Source organism: Zonotrichia albicollis, chromosome 5 (assembly GCF_047830755.1).
Source record: "Zonotrichia albicollis isolate bZonAlb1 chromosome 5, bZonAlb1.hap1, whole genome shotgun sequence".
NCBI classification, from domain to species: domain Eukaryota; kingdom Metazoa; phylum Chordata; class Aves; order Passeriformes; family Passerellidae; genus Zonotrichia; species Zonotrichia albicollis.
This window is the reverse complement of record NC_133823.1, coordinates 29,278,710-29,300,456: the sequence shown is the minus strand read 5'-3', so window position 1 is coordinate 29,300,456 and position 21,747 is coordinate 29,278,710. Positions and strand designations below refer to the sequence as shown.

Here is a 21,747-nt window from a genome sequence, read left to right as displayed (position 1 = left end):
ATGGAAATTTCAAAAATAATCAGCTGAAATTACATGTCTTTTTTAAAGCCTTCTCCACTTCTCATCCCCTTTTCGCTCCCCATTCCACCACCATACAAGCACTACAGTCTTAATACAAGTAGATGTTTTTCACTCCAGACTACATGAAAAATTGGGAATGAGGAAAAAATCAAGACACAACGTAACTAAAGTTTTTTGTCTCACACCTGCCTACCACAGTCAATAACTCAGAAATTAATCAGCTTGCTATTTCTCATTTCAGCTGTGAACATTCTCTGTAGTAATAACTGCATTTCACATGCAACATTTTTTCCCTCCAATCTCCAGTTTATATATACAACTTCTACTTGTCTTTCTCCGTGCTGAATTTTATTAAAGGTTGCAAGCTGAATTACGTAAAAGCACACAAATATTTTGACATTAGACAAGAGCTTTTTCCAGCCAGACGTTACACTAAAATTCAGTTCAAGATGTTAAAGAGATAACTACTCTTTTTGAAACACTTGTCCTTTTTTAAGAACCACTACCATCACAACCAGCAGTCTACTAAGTAGTCTGCTCTTAAGAACTTTAATCAAAAATGAAATCTTCTCAGCAGGGACATGTGGGAGGTAGGAGCATATATCCTATCAGGACTTCATTTGAAGGATCTCTTAAAAAACCACACTTCACAATAACCTGGACTGGGGTTTCCTTCAAATTTTTAAAAGCAAGACAAGCAGTAACTAAGTTCCAAATTAAATTGCTCAAACTACAGGCAATGCAATCACAAAACTGTGTTGTGCTACAGCCTGGCAATTCAGGCTTTATTACTGAATGACTTTAGACTGCAGATCAGCAAATCTTAACATATTTTCTGCCAATCCAATATTCTTAGTGAAAACATAAGGGAAGCTTAAAAATATACAAGACTTCCTTACAGAAAGAGTAAACCAAACACCACGGATGCATACACACAGCAATATCAAACAGCATGGCTGAAAAACACACACAGCCCTCACATGACTAATGAGGACGAAAAAGAGGTGATTGTTTCATCAGACCCATACTCATTTGCTTACATCCAAAGCACTTATTGCCAAAGAATCCTCTGCCATCATAGCACAAAGTTCAATTTTGATCTGAAAAATTTTGTTCAACTGTAAAGAGGTATAAGCACCATCTACAAGTCTGCTAGAACTTTGTTTTCTAAAGAAAATGCTAATTGGAAGCTCACTGTTGAAGACATCAATAATTACTATCACGCATGTAAATACATTTCATGATATGAAAATAGAACATTTCTTTCTTTGGACTACTGATAAAACATATATTAAGTGACCAAAATAAATATATTTTAAATGAGATCTCTAAGTAGATTTGAAGAAAAGGAGCAAGTTAAAAAAAAAAACCAAAACTAATACACATGTCAAGAAAGCCTCAGTTCTGAAGTTTTGCTTTGCAGGTTTTAAACCCTTTTGTCATTAACTTCCCATCAAATGAAAGGCATAGAATGACTGGCAAATAAAGAATAACTCAAGCTGAACTGCCACTTCCAATAACCCAGTTTCCATTTAAGCAGTGAGATGGCCGTAGGGTTTGGGAATTTGTCACTACCATGTACACCCGCTGATAGTAAAATAAATGCAGATGAGATGAGCCAATTTTCAGCAACATGCTCCTTTTTATCCCTTTGGTCATATTAAAAAAAATCTATAGAGCTACTATGAAAATTAACAACTTATTTTTTGGGGTTTTTTTTTAATGTAGGATAAAATAACTGCTGTGCTTGTAAGGAATGCACATAATTATTTTCAACATTGCATGCATATGCACAACAGAAATTTACTTTTTTATAGATACCACTGACAAAGCAGACAGACACACAGTTTTCACAATGAAAAATTTTTGATCAAATAAACAGAGCAACTGCATTAGTCTGCCCATTAGCATTTAGGGATAAAGATTTAGCTTTTCTGTCCTGAGACATTAAGTTTTGCCTCAGGGAGGTCAAACACACAGGTCAATTAACAGCTCCAACAGTTGCAGCTATTTTAATAGGTATAGCACCCAATTTCAGATTTCAATGCAAATATAGCATCAGGAGGCAGAGGGAAGAAGCTCTAAGTTAAAAAACAATCTAAAATATTAAAATCTGATGATCTTTTAATACCTTAGCCTTCATGATGAAAATAAGAGCACCAAGTGATAACTCTGGTAAGTTCATTAAAAAGTAACCAGGTTGCATGTTCCAAGCTGATTTCCTACAGCTCATAACTGAGTGGATCAACCCCCGCCTGGCTATCACTTTGCTCCTCTCTCCTGTAATACTCAAAGAATTTTTCCAAACCTGTACATAGCAAAATTGAAATAATGTTTTTTAGAAGAGTACATCTTCAACACATAGGCTGAATTTGTGAAACAAAAATAAGGATCCCTCCAAGTTTATTATCCTAAAAATAGAACACTGAAATTAGACTGCAGGTTTCATGGGATTTTCTTACTAAGCAGATCTCAAAATGTTCATTAAAAAAATGTAAAGCTACAGCTCAGAGTAACAGAACATATATTTTTAGTTTCAAAATATGAAATTTTTCTTTTTTTAAATAAAAAATAGTAATTGTTAACTTTCAGGTTTAGCCCATTAAACATTACATCAGAGATGTGAAATGCTAGAGCAAGCACATTTTGCATTAGCATCTATATCCAGAAACTGCCAAACTGCCCATTAAATCTTTTGAATAAATCATGGGGAAAAATGTCAAGAAGCAACTAAATAGGAATGACAGGCAAACAACCAAAGTGAAAATGAAGTCACATGAAAGGAGTGACAAAGGAAATCAGTGCAGAAGAACTGCAAAATGCACTTCCAGTTAACCCAGATTTCACAATCTCCTGTTTGTGAATTCTATTTTCTCAGTCACATATTTCCTGTAATTTTTGCTTGCATTGAGTATATGGTAAGCTAGCAGCATGGATTCTTTCAGCATATAGTTCAAATTTAAGTCAGTGCTTAGAATGACCAAAATACTGGGTCTCAACAAAAACTCTATTACAAAGGAGACATGAACCAACTGCCTAGAGAAGGACAAATCACCAGCACAATGGTCCCTTGCAAATTAGTGTAAAATAAATAAAGATTGTATTGGTCTAATTAAAATTATCTATCCACCTATAGATTTTATCTATCCACCTATAGATTTTGACCTTATGTATTTCCCATACATAACATTACTGGATTTCATTAGACCTTAATTTAACTTTGCTGAATGGTCAAGGTCCAGTATTTGAGTTTACTCAATCTCATCTTCCTCCTGATGCTCCATACAGGAAAAATTCCACAAGTACAAAAGAAAGCGTAGAAGTGCATTCTTTGTATGCTTAAATGTTCAAATAATGCCAGACAACTTGGAAAAAATATGCATTCAGGGTCTGGGTTAGGGGCAGGAAGTAAGAATCTGAGAAACATTTTGTTTCAATAAATTGGTTCCATAAACGAAGCAATTACAATTCTCAGCTCTCTACTGTAAATCTGAGTTGACATCAGAGCACATCCCTGCTAATTATAAACCATGTTAGATTTGTCAATTTGGCACCACTGGCACGAAAAGCTGATCACTACTACTTTCACAAAACTGAAGTAAGACTAAATGACAATCCCACATCCACATATTAATTTTATATAAATTTAATACAACATGCATCACCAAGCAAGAGCCACTGTTAGCTCTCTCCCTGGCAGCAGCAAATTTCTCTGGTGTTTGATGATGAAAATTAAGTGGACCATTTACATTTACAGATTGTACACACTAGGCAAGGAATTTTGGCATTGAACAGTCCTCAACTCACTTTAATATACATTAATTCTTTCAACCATATAAGAGGAAGCAGAAATACTTACTAGTACAGAACTTCATTTGCTTCATGTCTTTCATATCTAACCGTTTCACACATCAGTCTGAAAGAGAAAAAATAAATTTTAGTTATGATTCCTATCAGCATCACAAAGACTTCACTTTCTAAAGTTACTCAGCATTTCCACAGGTAACTCCAGCACTTACTGAAACCACCCACCAATTCAAATCCAAGCTGATTCATAATTCAGGAGAACAAACTGTAAAATGTAAGCATTTAAGTTATTTGTTCATCCAAGATCAGTATTTATTCAGGACACTAGATGTAGCTGTTCCCATAAAAAAATTTTATAAAAATAAGGAAAAATTATATTGATCTAATTTTCCATAGTGATATGATAAAAGCAAGTAGCTTCATAAAAACAGTTCTGAATTTTAGAAATGGCTGTAAATGTACTATGTGCAACACTAATCAGAGATACAATATAAAAACTGCTCTCTTTTTCAAGTCAGGCCCAATAGGTAAAACAAAAAACTGTGCTGGCTGGTAAATCAATGCTTCTCATTTTGCTAAAATTCAGCAACGTGAAAATTACCATGAGATTTTAATGCTAAAATCCCAGAGGGCTCAAAGTAGAGAGAATTTCCTGCAGGAAAATCCTCTGTCTAGAGGGGAGGATTAAAGTGCTTTCGTATTCACTGTCTGCCTGACAAATGTGGCATAATAGAGAGCAACTAGAATAGAACTTACCACATACTAGGAAATGCAATGTTAACTTGATGCAGAAAAATCACAATGCCATTTCTATCTACTGCCTCAAGGAAACAGGCCTGTGAATTACTGGGGGGGATGGGGACAAAACAAATCCCACTGCCTCCCTGGCCTTTCCATAGCTCTGAAGCAGACTGCAAACCCCAAGGCTATTTGACAGCCAGACAGAGATTTACCTAAGAGGCTCATGAGAACATTCAAATAAGGAACTATATTTAAATTCTGGAAATAAATTCTCTTTCCTCACATAATCCATCATCAGAATCTCGGTGTATCAATGACCAGCTGCCAGCAATAATATCATAAGCAGGCAAAAGCAGTCAAGAATTGCTACTCAGGCAAAAAGTCTCCAAAAAGTTGATTTGAGACCTGTAAGAGTTGGTCTGGGTTTGACATAACAATCACTTGCCATTTCCTAGATCATTCATTTCAATAGTCAACAGACTGCTACAAAAGTCACCTTAGCATTAATCTCTCACAGGATTTTACTTATTACTTCAGCCCACTAAAAAATAATGCCCCTTCTGTTCAGAAGTGGCAGGCTTATTGTGGTATCATGACTATTCATAAATCATTAACAGAAAATTGAGATCTTAATTCTGTTTGCAGATAGACAGATATAAAAACTAAGAATCAAGTTTTACTACCACAGCCTTTCCCACACCCTGGTAGTTTAGATCTATGCTTTGGACCATCTTTCAGAACTTTTCTCACTGAAAAAAATGTCCCTGTTGCATGAAATTAGGCATTATATATTGCATATCAATTTCAATCTTTTTCCATTCTGGCACAGCAAAAAACTTTGAATCACAAAACCATCTTTTTTCAGACACTCCTCTCCACCATAAAATTGGGTCTTGTCAAAATCTTTTACAGACACTGAAAAGCTACTGTCTGCTTCTACCTCCTGGGTTTTCATCCTCCCTCTCTGATGCTGTTTTGAGCAGGAAGGGGAGCACAGACATGAAGTCACTGGTGAGAGGAAACCAGAATGAGAAGTCATTGCTAGAAATCAGATTTAAAAATTTAAATACTGCTCAAGGATAGTCTGTGCCCTACTGGTCTGGAAGGATGCTGGGCAATGTGCCACATAAGAGCAGGAGTCACAGGAAACAGAATCACTTCAACAAGCAAGTTTTGTTCCCCTCTGAATTGGGACAGAAGGAAGCACATTCTTGATAAAGTCACGCAAGTTCACCACTGGCACTGAGTTTTACAGCATTTTGGTCCCATTATTAGGACAGCAATAGGGGAGAAAATGCCTCTTACAGAAGGTAGCCAAGCGTTCAATTTTTGTGTTACAGTGGCACAGTTAGAAACTACAGTGACCAAGTTGAACAAACTAGATTGCTTCCTCTTTGAAAAATTGAATTAGTTCTGATCAATACTGGTGTCCAGTTTTTGCTCAATCATTCAAACATGATCTTTATCTGCTTCCTCAATAAATGTAATAAATTACAGATGAGATCACCAGCAAGCCATATGGTAAGTTATTCACTATTAGGGCCTACATTGAATACATTCAGTTTTAATGAATCTCAGAGGTTTTTGTGGCATTCCACTGCCACAAGAAGAGCTGTATCCTAAAGGATACTATAAAAGCTTTCAGTCAGTCCAACATCTGCCGGGAGCCCGGCCTTTTCCATGTATGGTACTGTAAACAGAAGCTCTCTTTGAGGAATTCACTATGCTGGGAGAGCGAGTTCCACACATTCCTCAGCAAGAACCTCATGCTGCACAGGAAGCCAAGAAGCACACATCAACATACCACACAACCATATGTGCACACTTTGATCTCTGTAAACAAGTTAACATCAGTTTAACCCCAGCCATGCAAAACTTCACGTGCTCAAAGTATTGCATACAACAGCATAACACAAAACACTTCAACTGAATGTAACCATGACCTCCTTCCAAAGCAAAAGTAATTACAGAGACTTCTTTGAAATTAACATTCACATTGCAAAATGTGTCTTGAGCACTTTGGAAGAAAGAAAACCCTGCCTTTTATTTTCTCTGAATTACAGAATATTGGCTTGGGAATGTGGACTCCCATTGAATGACGAAGCAAGAGGCCAGAAATTAGAACCTAAACTGGCATTAATCAACTCAAAGTTGCTTCAGCATTTTCAGATGTGGCAAGTATTGGCAAAGCTGAGAATATAAAACAGCAGTAATTCACCCACAGGGCATACGGGAGGTGTGCTGGCCTCCTTCTGTAGCTGCCAGCCTCACACTGATTCCCAAATACCCTTAGAAACCTCTGCTGTAAGATGCTTGTGGAAGGACAACTGCAACAATTACCTAAAACTCAAACAAACAAAAGTCTTTACAAAAAAAATAGGAAGCTCTCAGGAAAGTTTTGACTTGAATTAATTTGCTTCATGAAGCATTTTAATTAAAAGTGTGGGTGACATTTATCAAATATCTTTACTAAGTATTATTTGCATGTGCTGTACATAACGAGTCTAAAATTTCCACACAAAAGCAAGCACAAACTGAAACAGAAGGTGACAAACAGACCCTGCTCTCATGACTACTATATTACATAAATATATGTAATTTATACTACTATATTTCATCAATATATGGGCTTGTATGCTGTATGTAAAGCATTTATTCTAGTTTGAAAACAAATGCATCCATAATAGACAGAAATAGGATGGAACAAATAGAGATACACTGTGCAGACATACAAGGAGGAATCAGCAGAAAAATAAAGAAGGAAAGAAAAGAATGGATTGATAGGCAGTTTGAGGTACAATATACAAGAGTAGGATATGGTTATCAAAATTACTGTTCCTTTGCCTTGTTAGTGCATTAACATATATGGTTTTTAATGCCACAATATCATACCTTAGCTGATGCTCTCTCAGATTAGACAATGCTTCCATTCCATGTAAATATGAATACACAATCTCCAAGTCCTACAAAAATAAGGAAAACATTTTTAGTATTCTCAGTTTGATACAAGCTGTTAAAAAACAGTTTTAAAAGCATCCAAAGCTCTTTTAACAGGGGTAGTAGGGACACTTCAGGAGATAAAGGCAAACTGCAAGAACACCTTTGATTATAATCTGGAACCTCACGTGAGGAAGAATGATAGCATGTCCATATCAAATACAGAAATCTTTCTGCTTTTGCTGTCATTACTCTATGTCTAGGAAACAGGCCTAGTTCAGAACCACAGTGAACTATTTTGCAGCCATCACAGCCCTGCTTTCCAAAGCCAACATCCCCAAAACTTTCATTTACTTTGTAAAACAAGTAAGAAATCTGATTTAATAAGAAATCAGTTTTTTCATGTTCAGGGGAAAAAAAAAAGTACAACAGAGTCTAACAAAATACTCCATTATACAGAGATATTTATAAAACTGTATCCTCTTGAAACAGAAGATAATCTATAATCTAAAGAGAGAAAAAATGCTGTCATGAACAGAAAAACCAAATATGATCCTAATTATAATATGGTGAAGTTTTATATTCAACCATTGTGGACTGCCAATATCCAGCGGACAAAACATTAATAAAGATATGAAAACAACATCCAAGAGTAAAACATCCTAAAATGCAACTGTGGAAACACTAATGCCAGGCCAGAGGCTTTGCTCAAGTTATACTTAAAATAACTACAGCATTTAAGAGAAAGTTTCAGTGAAGCCAACAACGTCTATTTAGAGTGATTTATCTTTGGCTCATGGATTTCATGCTGTTTCATCACGCTTTTTCTTATTTTAAGACTTACTAGTTGAGAGACAAAGTATGATCCATAATTCATTAAAAATCCGAGCAACAGTCCTCAACCACTAACTAAGGCAGACAAACTTGAGAATAAACTAACACCAACACAACTCTCGTAACTTACTGCGAGAAGATGTTTTTCAAGGAATGGAATATATCAAAGCTAGAAATTTATGCAAGATTTGATCACTGTGAAATATCTGTGAATTTAAAACTGCAGAAATACTTTTTCAGACAAAATGAAAGAATGTTCTTTGGGCAAAGACAAAGAATTGATGTCGCAGGGTGAACCTGAACTTAAGAAAGAAAAAGCAGATCCCTTGAAATACATTAAGCGTAGAAACGTGCTGTACTTGTTAAAACCATGGCACAGATTGGAAAAGATACCAGGAGTTACATTCAGTGGCTAAGGCTAGATAGATGTCTCTCATTCTGTTAGAAAAAGAATGTCTTTTTCTCACAGCAGAAAATGCAAACGTTCCCTTTGAAAAAGCAGAACAAACACACATGCCAAAGTGCTGCAATTTCACTCCAGTTTTGGCCCTTCTGTTCCCTTGCCCTCCAGAGGCTTTGGTCCTGCAAACAGCAGAGGACACATCAAAGACAAAAGCAATTGGGATGGAGGGACTCTGCACATTTCTCTGAAGAGAAAACACAGCAGTGTGAGTGGCTCGCCTTTTTGCCTTTTTCCCTACAAACAAAAGTGTGTGAAAAGACATGTCTGCTATAGTCAGCAACCTGCTCATGGCCAGCCAGGCTGGAGCAGGGGCTCCCAGGAGCCCTGAGCTGGCAGCAGGGTGAGATGGCAGCCAGACAGTCCCGGTGGCACCGCTGCGCTCGTCCGGACGCGCCACACTCCGGCACCAGGCAGCAGCTGCCGTGGGAAGCTGGGAGGGACCTCTGAGCATCAGCAGCAGCATCTTACATGGAAAAGAGCCTGGCCACAAAGTGCTGCTCTAACCCAGCTCCAGCAAGTCTCTCTAACAACAAGCAGAGAAAAAAGGAGAGTTACTTTCTGCCACAGTCTTTCTCTGGAGTGGCAGAGGCTATCTGCTGTAAAATATTCACAGAAGAACAAACAGAGAACCAGTAAGAATGTGCTAGCTTACAGACCCAGGAGTGGACCCATGGGCATGTGGTTTCCAAAAGTGATGGGTGACACAAACCTAGTGACCAACCCTACAGATGTTACAAAGGAGTGATGAACACAGGTTGAACACAGGTTCCGAGAGGAATGCAGCTGAAGTGACTCAGTGCAGGGGGAATGCATTAAATCGGGGAAGGGAGTCATAGACCCATAGAGCAGTTTGGGTCAAAAAGGATGTTAAAGATCATAATTCCAACACCCCTGCCATGGGCAAGGTCTCCTTTCACTAGATAAGGTGGTTCAAAGCCTCACCCAGCCCAGCCTTAAGTCACTCTGACCAATTTCACAAGCAACAAGGTAAGTTTAGTGAACTCTTTTTTTAAAGTAAGTAATTCCCTCTCTAAATACAAGTATACTTGTCAAATATTTGCAAATAGAACATCCCATAGGTCCCCAGCTAAGGAACTGCAGAATGTGGAGGTCCTTGACATAAAAAAAAAAAGTAATAAAAGAATAAAATATTTAAAATATATATTTTTTTTAAATCTAACAAACTCTAACAAAAGGGAGAGGTGAGGAAAAAAAAAACAGTTAATGAAGTCTTTACTTGTGCTTCCATCATAGTTGCTGGCTAAAGATACCTCGTCCTGAGAGAACTAAGGTGAGGGGCTTTTTCCAGTTTGGAAATAAAAAACAAAATACAAAAATAAAAAAAAACACCACACACAAAAAAAAAAAAAAGGGCAGCAAGAAAAAGCAAGAAAACATTCTAACATCGCAGCTGCCATGCACTGGATATTTCTGACACGTGCCAAAGTGAGCTGCTGCCCATTCCTTAAGCAGTATCTTTCCAGAGGCATCTGGCAGGGAACAGCTCCCTCTAGCACCAAAAGTTTGGCATTGAAATTGAAGTAACAAAAATCCAGCAACACTCCTTTCAATCAACTTCCCCACCATACTGCAAAGTACAAAAAACTACAGTAGAGTCAAAAAAGCAAATATATATTCATGCGTGGTCAGTAGGCTCTGCACACTTCCAGTCAGCCTGCAACATTAAAGAGGGGGAAGGCAATTAAAAAAAATAAAATCTGAATGTCAAGTTATTGTTGTTAGGCCACATCAGTTTTCTATTTATCTCAGGAAAAATTGCCCTGTGCTTACTTGGCAAAAATACTCTTTGTTGAACACAAATAGCTGTTTCAACTTCTTAATTCAAAGTGAATTGACAGAATGCAAGAGTCCTTTGGAAACATCTGTGCCAAATATGGCAATATCCTAAGCAGATTCCAAGCGCATGAAATTAAACCTTTTCACAAAAATAACACACACACACATAAACTTAGGCATGTAACATATGAAAGTTTTCGATTTTGATATTCAAGACCCATGACAAAAGCTAAACTTCTCGATTTTTCAGGAAAAGAACTCCATCTTTAAAGGCCATGAGATGCCTACATGATTTATGCCGACTAGTTACGCAAAACCCTTAAAGCAGCAGCTAAACGTAAGCCCGCTGTGACTTACACAAACATTTCTGCCAGTTCACAGCGTCCCTGAGAGCCGCCTCCAGCTGATGCCCAGGAGATGCAGAAGTGGGCAAGTGACAACAGCACAGATGCTTCCCTGGGTGCTGCTTTCACAAGGCGAGCTCCCAAATAACCACCGGAGGGCAGCCCGAGCCACCGAAACGCCAGAGAACGCCATTCTCTCCAGCTTCTCCCTTCGTTGTTTCGGATACAGCTTTGTCAGACTTTGAACACGCCAAGAGGAGCAAAGCCCATCATCGCCACCACAACTGGTTCAATATTCTGCTACAGGAAGGACTCCTTCCCCAAAAGCGCAGAGGAACCGCCAGCTTTCTGCTTCCTAGCTTCATCTAGCTGGCAGAATTTAAAAAAAAATGAAAAGGTAAAAGCCACACAAAGCCTCAGCTGATCTTTCTACACAAAGTTTGTGGCAACAGCTTGAAAAAATATCTCCAAACCCAAAAATTAAATGCAAAGCACAAATTAGTGCAGCTTTTAAAGCATGTTTTTATTTAAATGAAAGCTAAAAGGCTGAAATGTAATCTACACTTAAATCTGTACTGCAGCCAAAGTCATATGCTTGGGTTGCTGTGTGGGAAGTAGCACAAAATTTGTTTAATTCAGTGTTATTTCTTCATTTACTTGTTTCCTTGGTGTCAGATGGATCACTTTAAAGTTCTGACTGTACTTTGAAACAAAACAGACACTCAAGTTTTAACACAGCTCAGTGTTAACTTCAGTTAGATCTGCAGAAACATACTGGTCTGCAACCTTACCTCTGCTCTCCATTCTAATAAAAATCTGTCTATGTTTATGCCCAGACTTTCTATCCATTTGATTTTTGCTTCAAACATATTTGCCAGTTACACAAACCAGAGAAACTCAAACCAGAATGCTGGCCCCAAATTCATAATAGCTTAATGAAGACATTTTTTCTTTATTAAGATGATAGAGATGTGAAAATTTGCTATTTTGGGCTGAAAAACTTAAACCTCTCTAAAAATTGCAAGCTTACACTGGTTTCAGTCCTGGTTTGCTTTAAGGTGTGAAACTACAGGCCAAAGTCAACTATTCATCCTTGCCACAGTTAAACAAAATCCTGAGAAATTCACTGCTCTCCAAGTAAGAAATTCACTCATTTCTGTGATGTGGCAAACAAGCAGAGAGCAGCTTTCATCTTGTAATAATTTGGTTTGTTTCAAAACATAAGGAAAAATAGAAAACAAGCTAACTTCTTGATTCACAGTCTTGAAGGACAGAAAAAAAAGCAACTTTCCAAAGCACCTAATATTCACCTGAGGCTCAAAAAGATCTGCGTGCTGAGAGTGCAATGTATTTTGAAAGGCTGATCTCTTAAAAATAACCTATCTTGATTTCACACTCAGCCAACCACCAGGAGAACCAGGCTGCAAAGGGAGGGGACACAATCATTCCCCATCACATGTGGCCCCTCCAGACCTCACCCCAAACCCAAGTTTCACTGCTGTGACGCCAGGAGGTCCCACCTGGTCCCTCCATGCTGATTCCTCCACCTCCCTGGCCCCAGGGTGAGCACCTGCTCACGGGGACCCAACTCTGAGCTGCTCTCTTGGCAGCATCACACTCATAAGCTCCAGTGTCAGGCCATGGAACCAACCCTCCTGCAGCCCGGAGGAGGCGGGACCTCCAAGTCTTTGATGGGTTTCAACAGACCATGAAACTGCTGGCAGGAAGAGAGGCATTTCTATATGGCTGACTGAACAGTTATTTTAGCTCAGACTGGGACCTTCCCAAATTGTGATGTACTAACAAAAGCAGCAATGCCAAGTTTCTTCTTCTTATTGGGCAACGAAGCCACAGCCCAAACCCAAGTTGTTGAAGTCCTGCCTCTCTTTCCTTGTAGTTGTAGGATCCTCTCTTTTTCCCTTTTCTTCACACACCCAGCACCTGAAATCATATGACTCAGCCACTAAAGTAGCTATACCAAGCACTTATATTCCTTTTTTTTTTCCCTGTACTATTGACTGAGCACTGGCCTGTCTGGCTGCCTGTATTGGCTCACTGAGGCCAAAGCAGTGCCAGCACCACCAAAAGAAAGAGGCTGGACCACAGCAACAGCCATCCCATCCAGCCTACACACAACCTTCCATGTGCACAGAAGAGCTGTGGCCACTTCCACGAAGGCTTGCTCCCATCTGGCACACTGAAATGCCAGAGCAGCTCAGGAGATGACACAAGTCATCCTCCAGGGACAGCAAGGTGGGCAGGCAGGGCAGGGATTGGGGGAGCACATGAGCTACCCCAGCCAAACCTCCCTCTGCAGGCAAAGCCTGAGGGGGATAAACACTCACCTAAGAGTGAGCTCACATCTCGCAAATACTGACCTGCAAAACACAGGAGCAAACCACAAAAACTGACTTCCACAGTGACAGAAAAATCCAGTATTGCTGGTACCAAAATCACTACCATGCACACATGAAGATGAATATTTCATCTTCACCTCCAGTGTGCCAGCAATGGAAAAAAACCCAAACACACTCATAACTGCTGTGCAGGAACATGCCCAGGTATGTACACACTTATCACTGAGCCATAAAGAGATTAAAAAGAAGTATTTGTCTGCAAATTTTTAACATTCTTCTTCTTACACCAGGACCTTCAAATTCAGGTGGGGGCACTGCCACATGGGAAGCCTGCCAGTATCCAACCTTTTACACTACCAATTTCATTTTTCTTTTTAATTTTACTGAAGCTGCAACAACATTTTTCTGCAAGCCATTCTTACTATTGTGCATAAAGATCTGTGGCTTAAAATAAACTAAAGCCTAAGTTATTTGGAATAATTTATTGATGCTGAATTGGCAGCTATACAAGAAGAAATTAAATATTTAAGTGAAATTACATATGTTTAATGGCTCTCATTTCATTCATACATGACTGAAATTCCATGGGCCATGTTTTAAGGAAGAACATACGTTTTGTAAATTTACCTGAAAGTTCTGGAAAATCTTACCATCTTAACCTGTATGCATTTATCTCAACTAATATGCATTTTAATTCTGGGAAATTCCTGACAAAACATCACTCCACAGCAACCAAGCTTGGGAATCAGCCTTTACCAGAAGGGAGCTTACAGGCCATCCAGCCAACCCAAGCCTTCACTTCCTCTATGCAGTGGAAAGGAGATATTGTGTTGATCTTGTTTGAGTTGTTGACACACAAAAATTGTTATTTTTAACTCCACCATGGGGAGGGTGGGGATATTTGTTCTGGGTGGAATTTTTAAACTGGAGGAGCAGGCAATTTTAATCTGGAACTGAAGCACCCATGCATGAAGTTAATCAGGAGCAACTCCAAAACCCCATAAAGAAAAAGGAGAAATCCCATTTTCCTGGGAGTAGTCCCAGTACAGAACAACAATATACTTTTCCAAAGACTTAACTGAATTACTGCTTCAATGTCACATTCTGGAGAAACACCATAGGATCACAGTAAAACAACTGCAGAGAAACATGTTGTTTCAGCAGGGTACTGAAATTGGCTTTCTTGTCTTTCAAAGATACTTCATTTCTTTTGTGAATTATTTTCTTTCTAAAGAGTTTCCCCTCAAAGACAATTTCATTACATGCTAATTTTTGCAATTTAGAAATTTATTTTTCTAATTGAAAGTGTACAAAAATGAGTTGGAAGGTTCAACAACCCACCCACACTAACACACTTTTAACACTGTCTCAAGAGTAGTCCAATTGATTCAACATATCCTGCTGGTCATAAAGCTTTCAGTAGAATAAAGCAAAAAAAAAAAAAATTAAGACATTCATTATTATAATCATCCTTTAAGATGGGGGGATGAACATGGAAAGGGTAGATGGGAAATTAGAGCCTGCCATGGCATAGAAGTCCATGAGCAAAGTAATGAGTGCAGGAAATTACAAGGTAGTGCAGTGCATTTCTTGTCTGCCTTCCGGACTCTCAGAAGTCAGACAATTAAATGCTTAACACAAAAGCCCAGGTTCTGCAATCAGAAATCCAAAGGTTGATCGCATGTCCAAATCCCAGAAAAGCAGTTCCACCACAAAAGATCCTTCCTACTGACAGCATAGTCCATAATTATAAAAGGCGCTTCAGTTATTCATCATTAAATAGATATATGTATTTATTACCAGTAGTTGGAGGTTTGTATTAAGGCTGTTAAATCCATTTTCACATTCACTGCAAAAATATTCACATCTTTTGCTGCAGAAGGGATTTTTAATGCTAAGGAGAGTTTCAAATTTTCTTGAGATAGGGTTATTTATCCCATATTTTTCACTAGCTATATGAAATGACACCCAGTATACTATTAACAAAAATCAATCTTGCACTAACAAACAGATCAGTTACCAAACATGGTATTTATTTTTAAACAACTACTTGTAGCAGACACCAATTTTATGTAAGTTTATTCAGATATACAGTACTATAGTGATTGGCAGCTTTCAATTAAAAAAAAAAATTAAAAAAAATCAGGAACTGAAAAGGGAAAATTTAATTGAAACACAAATGTCCTGGAGTTAACAGTCAAAAAATAACTCCTAGCTGACGTCAAGTTGTGATGGCAGAAGCACTTTAAAGGACATCAGCCTAGAGATCAACATCACAACTAAGGTGGCCAGGAAAAGAAGACCATGGTGTACCACCCAAGGCTGTCTTCCAAAAACAGGGCCAGTGCCAAGCTGTGCTTAGAGGATTCCCCAAGAGCTGTGAGAGCAAGATTAAGATATGACAGTTCTCAGATACTTTTAGTGGTGGGTTTGGGGGGCTTTTTAATAGTGCTTAATTAGTCTACAGGTTTCAAACCAGTCAGGTTAGTATCCATGGAACCAGGATACTCTCAAGGACTGTAGTTCACACAACCTAGGAATAACTAAGCCAGGCAAACAACTTGCCATGAAGGAAGAACATCACTACAAACTTGACCTAGACAAAACCATCATACAAACTCCCTTACAATGAGCAAGGGCAATCTATTTTCTGAAAAAAACTAAGTTTCTGTAAAGCACGGTCCTAGTACTTAACATCATAGCCACAGCTGAACAGTATTCCTTCTTCAAATGCATCATTAAAAGTGTTGTGATCATAAATCCCAACAATGTATAATTCATAGCATACTGGTATTTATGGTGGATGAACACATGGTGGACCAGATGTGTTAAATGGGGCAGGTACTCGAAATCATGAGCAAAAATGTCACAGGGACATAGAAGAGGTGCCTTTCATCAACTGATATGTAGTAATTGCTCCTGTGAATACTTTAAGTTTTCCCTTGTGAACAAACTGTAAATGCAGCACCAGGATAAGGCAGAAATGTGGCTGAGCTGATGAAGGGGTAACACAGTAAGCCACCTCTGCACAACCACCTGTGATCATCTCTCTGCATCTGAAGCTGCAGCAGTCCCAATTGCCTATGTTCATCCAACTTCTCAGACATAACTGCATTATAAAATGCAACGTCTTGCTTTTAAAACAAGACCTTGGAACAAACCTTCTTGCACTGCTGGGAAGGAGCAGCCCAGCAATGAAATGGGGGTTTCAGCACTGTCCCGAGTGCTGAATGTCATCACACTCCACCTTCTGGTTTGTGCATTTCCTCCCTTGCCAACCAAAACCAAAGAAACCCCAAAACTACCCAGAAACACAAGCTCCACCCTCGTCACGAAAAATCAGTTCCCAGGCACAATTCAATCCCAACCCAGCCAGCAATACACTCCTGCACAACTACCCAGAGCATCAGGGCCACCTCCGCTTTGCGAATTGGAGTTTCTAGAAGCCCAAGATGCCAGGAGAGACCCTGACCACTCCTCCAGAGGTGACTTGTCACAAACCACCCCAACTGAGCTGGGTTTAAGCAATGAGGAGCTCTGAGCTGCAGCTCCCGCTTATTGCCATGACAACCCACATCCAGAAACAAAGGGAACCCGCACGCGTGGAGAGCTCTGCGCTGCCAGAACTTACTACGAAAATATCCCAGTAGTACTATAATCAACAGAAAATGCAGTGACTTGTTTTCTGTGGCTGGCTTACAATCGTTTTATACTGCTGGCTTACAACCAACCAAAGCAAAAACACAAAACAAACAAAACAAAAATAAATTCCCCTTTCCAACCACAAAGGCAACAGCGAGTATTTGCTGAAGGAAAATCGCACTATTTCTTTTTGCTTTCGGGGTTTTATTAATGGGAAATAATGTTGCTCAGTTTCTTCATATTTATGAGTTTTAAAAAAAAAGCAGATACAATAAAATCGTAAGGAAGAGGAAGAAAATATTACACCACAATTTTGAAAGTTTATATCCCAATATACATCCTTTACATTCATGCTTTTAAAGAAAGCATTAAAACTCATTTAGACAGATAAAATTTTCCCAGAAGTTACACACACAAGATAGCCAAGAGTCATGTTCTTTTTCTTTGTTAGCAGATACATTTGCAACATATTTCAGAGCATTGCTTCCAAGAGATATAAATCTTACTCGAAGCATCAACAGTAGGTCACATGAAAATTATTCCCAGGCTATCAGGCAAATGATCATACTGAAGTACATATTTGCATGTCAAATCATTCTTCACCCAAAAATTAATCTCAAAAGCTACTGGTGGTCACATCCTTCCAGAGCTGGCTTTACTCCTCTGTGTAAAGGAGGCAAACAGATAACTAACTAAAGTTCTAAAGTACTTTCCACAGAATGCACATCAAGCCTGAATTTAATTCCTATTTTCTGAAACAGAGACTGCATTTAATAACTCCAAATTATTATCTTTTGGGATTTTTTTTCTCTTCCTATAAGCAATGGTAGAATTCTGAGAAGGAAGTAAGTTTCAGGTTTGTTTGTTGTTGTTGTTTTTTTTAAGTATTACTCGGGGTTGAATCTATTTCCATATTTCAGATGGGCTTACTGGGGACGCTGCTTTGATCTGACTTCAGCACACACTTTCACTCTTAGAGCAGAGCACCAATCCCCTAAGAAATCTGCACTCCAAATGGACAAACACCCACAGAGGTCTGTAGGATCATGGTGGTGGTGAAGCACAGCCCCTCTCAGGCCCCTGCAACGTAAAAGCAGCTCCAAGTACCATGAAACCACATGGAAAACACAACCTGGTGCCCTTCCACTGCTGAATGGGTTGGACTTTCATCAATTCAGGCTCGATGTTTATCCTGTAGGAAGTATTTTAGTTGTTTGTTTGCCTCCTTTACACCGAGGAGCGATGCCAGCCCCGGCAGGATGAGATGAAGATGCTCTCTCGGGCACTGGCTCCGTCTGACACCGCAGTGAGCAAACCCCGCCGGGCACAGCTGCCCCCTCTCTCTCTGGGGCGATGCTGTGACCCTTCACTGGCCAAGTCCAACAAGGACAAGCCAGGCAGGCACCCACAGACAGCCTGGCTGGGGATGAGCTGGGCTCAGCCCGTCTGCTCTGCCTCTGCCTGCTAAGGGGGGTGACACAGAGCAGCTGCAGCTCGAGTCACTCATTACTGCCCTTGGAGGGAAGGAAGGACTTGAGGGTCTTGGTTCACTCTTACCTGGCTCAGCAGCCACAAGGGAAAACCATCGGAACCACACGAAGTTTAAAGAATACAAGAGAAATCACATGGTGAAACTTCACTCTGCCAGCCCCTAAAAAAATCCCTTCTGGAGGGAACAAATCATTCGGCTGGTTTGGCTGTACTGTCAAACCATAGGAGAGAATCTGGAACCACCCTTCTCAAATATCCCCCATTAGCAGCTCTAGATAGCTCTTGCTCAGCTCTTTGAAATCCTTTTCAGCTCATCACACCTGCTGAAGGCATCCATCAGATCCAAATCCACTTCCATGCATCAGACAGCTCAACACAAAGACTTAACACCTACACCCTTTGTCAAACAGCGAGCTCCATTCTTTAAACACTGCATTTGTACCACAGAGCACAGAGCTGCTCCCACAGACACGATTGTCACTATCACACACAGAGGAGATGACGAAGAGGCTGGAAGTTGGGAATTAAGTTGAGCTGCTACACAGTCTGTTCCCTGACTTGGCTGGTCCTGTATGTGTTTTTCAATAATTCTACCAACAACCATAAAGAGACAGATATTGCCAGACATTTGTTTGTGACCAGGGACTTCCCAGTTAAGAACACAAGGCATCACAACAGCACTGAGTGCTCTAGGCTGGCCTACAAACCATCAACTGCACTACAGTTTGATTTCTACGAGCTGCTAGTGAGCTATACGGCTGTCACGCCACAGATGATTTTTATTTTTTTACCGAAGCTCAAAAACGCCCCTCCATATGCTGTACTCATTTGTCTCACCAGAAGCCCCAACAAAGAGGGACATTTACACTGCACCTGCACAGCAGGCGGTGCAGCCTCCAAAGGACCAGCAGCAAGTGCTGAGGGATTGGGAAACCAAACCCAGCGACACATGAAAACCCTGTCCACAGGACAACAGCAGGCAGCCTCTCTGAATCTTAATCCAACCCATATTAAAGGTTTTTCCAAAGTCTTTCCAGAGTAGGACCATATGTCACATGCTTTGCTCAGTGCAAGTTAAACACGTGTTAGAGATATAACATGGAATTCCTCTTGTATAATAAAACACACCCCCTTGGTTTCATAACAGAGTATTTTGGCCTAGTTCTTGAGCATCATTTTTATACACTTTATAACCAGTTCTTGATATATAAAACTTATCAGCTGATTTGCAAACTAATTTAGACTGAGCATATGACAGCCATCCATTTACCCCATCTTAACAAGATACTGCTTATCAACTCCTGAGCAAAGGACATTTGTTCTTAAACCAAGTGCATACCTTCACAGCAGCTTAAAATCATGTGTTGTCTCCAAAATCAGACATTAAAGGTATGCACATTCCTCATCAGAGATTACTGCTTATCTCCAGAGTCTAACGACTCACTCTTAACATTAACTCCAAAGAGAGCTCAGGCAAGGCATGGCAGTGAAATATCACACCCCTCCCAAAGGCACTCAGCTGGACAATAGGTGCAATCTCTGCCATCGGAACACCACATTCAGTGGCAAGAAGCCCTTGCAATTAGGAACCCAACTCTAAGCAGGTTTGAGCACCACATCACTATCTAAGCATTCCTAAGACTGTACTAATAAACATGACCAGAGTTAACTAGCTGCTTGCACAGCCCTAGAATGCCATAAAACATGGAAGAAACAAACACCTTTCCACGTTTTTTACCCGAGTTTGCCACCAGAACACAGGAGTGACAAACACAATTTCAAACAGCAGCTCACCTTACCTAAAGACACAACGGCCTATGGTGATGCTGGATGACAAAAAAAATAAATGGGAGACCATGCAGAAACGCTGCCATGTCCTCCGGGAGCCAGGTGGCAGCCAGGAGCCTCACTCCAGGAGCATCTCCTGGGAAGTGTGGGTGCACCACGCTCAGCAGTGACCCTGAGCTTGAGGCTACGAGCAAGAGGGATGATTAGTGCCGTGACTAAGAGCAGAGGCTCCTCCAAGGGCTGGCCAGGTGGCTGAGGTGACTGGCTGCAGAGGGGCGGCAGGGCGAGGCGCAAGGACACCACACCTGCGGTGTTCAGCGCGGGGAGCTGAGATCCAGGCAGGTTTGTCATTAGTCTGCCCTCCATGGCTGGCTGCTGGTACCAATAGAGCTAATTACTGTTTCTGCTCTCTGCTCCCCAGCCCCACTTGGAAGGGCTCATTTAGTCAGGAGTCAGGCAATACCCACAACAGCCTCCACCACATTTAGGCAGCACTTCTCTGCTGGAGAAACAAGCCACAGAAACCCCGGGGAGTGAGATGTAGAAGGCAGATCCACAGGGAGCCAGCTCAGGAGCAACAGAACTGGATCAAAACTAGCTCTGGAAATCCAAGGTGCTTTCTGCATCCTGTTCACTACCCCCAAGTCCAAAAATAAAGCTCAGTAATTACACCATCCCTACATCATCACAAGTTTTTCTCAGTATGCCTGCTGCCTCCCAACTAAAACATCCTGCAGGACCTGACCTCTCTTTCAAAAATCATAACAGCACCTGTAAACTGACAGGGAAGCCTGTAAGTGTTAAGACTTCTTCCTTTGAAGACAACATTCTCAGTTAACACAGATTGTGATTATTTTTTCTAGTGTCACACGTCAAGGAGTGGCTTGTCTGTCAGATTTTATCTATTTAATCTGCAAGTGGTCAGCAGTCAGACAAATTATCTAGTTTAAGAAACAGTAGTCAGACTGCAAACTTTTCATCCACAGCACAATACAAACAAGTGTTTTCAGGCTATAAAGTCATTGTTTCTTCATGGCACAAGACCCATGCACTACAGCTGAGAGCTTCTGACAAGGTTTTACCTTGCCACATTAGCCCCTCTGCCTTATCTCCCTCACCAGCATTCTTAACCAATTTCAAAAGTTTGATTTTTTTCAGAAACACGAGGCTTTTGGCTCCTTTGTGAAACTATCAATTGCTGAAGACTGGCAAATACATCTACCACTTGCTTTTTCCTCATCCTTAAGTCAAATAAATTAATTTCATGTATTTCCAGTGTGTTCCCTTCTGTAGTTTCAGTAATACTAGCATTCAGCCCTAACAGGCAGACACAGAATTTGTTGATGGTCAGCACAGAAATGAATTACAGGTCTCAAAGCAGCTGCTAGAGGCAAAACAGCCCTAAAGAATCTACCAGGGGAGGAAAGAACTTGTCACCTCTCTTGGCAGTCTCAGATACTAGAAAAAGTCTGAATGAATCCAGCAGCAGCTCCAAGACCCCACACATTTAATGGCAAGCCAAATC

The 21,747-nt window shown here is 40.1% G+C and overlaps 1 protein-coding gene across 7 annotated transcripts in view; it reads right to left on the bottom strand.

Moving 5' to 3' along the window:
* RAPGEF2 (Rap guanine nucleotide exchange factor 2) overlaps nt 1-21,747 on the bottom strand; it is a 184,879-nt gene that overhangs the window by 120,195 nt on the left and 42,937 nt on the right. For all 7 annotated transcript variants that reach the window (XM_074541181.1, XM_005486312.4, XM_005486314.4 and 4 more), the window contains exons 2-3: nt 7,462-7,532; nt 3,881-3,937 (exon numbers count right to left, since the gene is read on the bottom strand). In XM_074541181.1, coding sequence (XP_074397282.1) covers nt 3,881-3,937; nt 7,462-7,532 — 128 coding nt within the window. The remainder of the gene's footprint in view (nt 1-3,880; nt 3,938-7,461; nt 7,533-21,747) is intronic.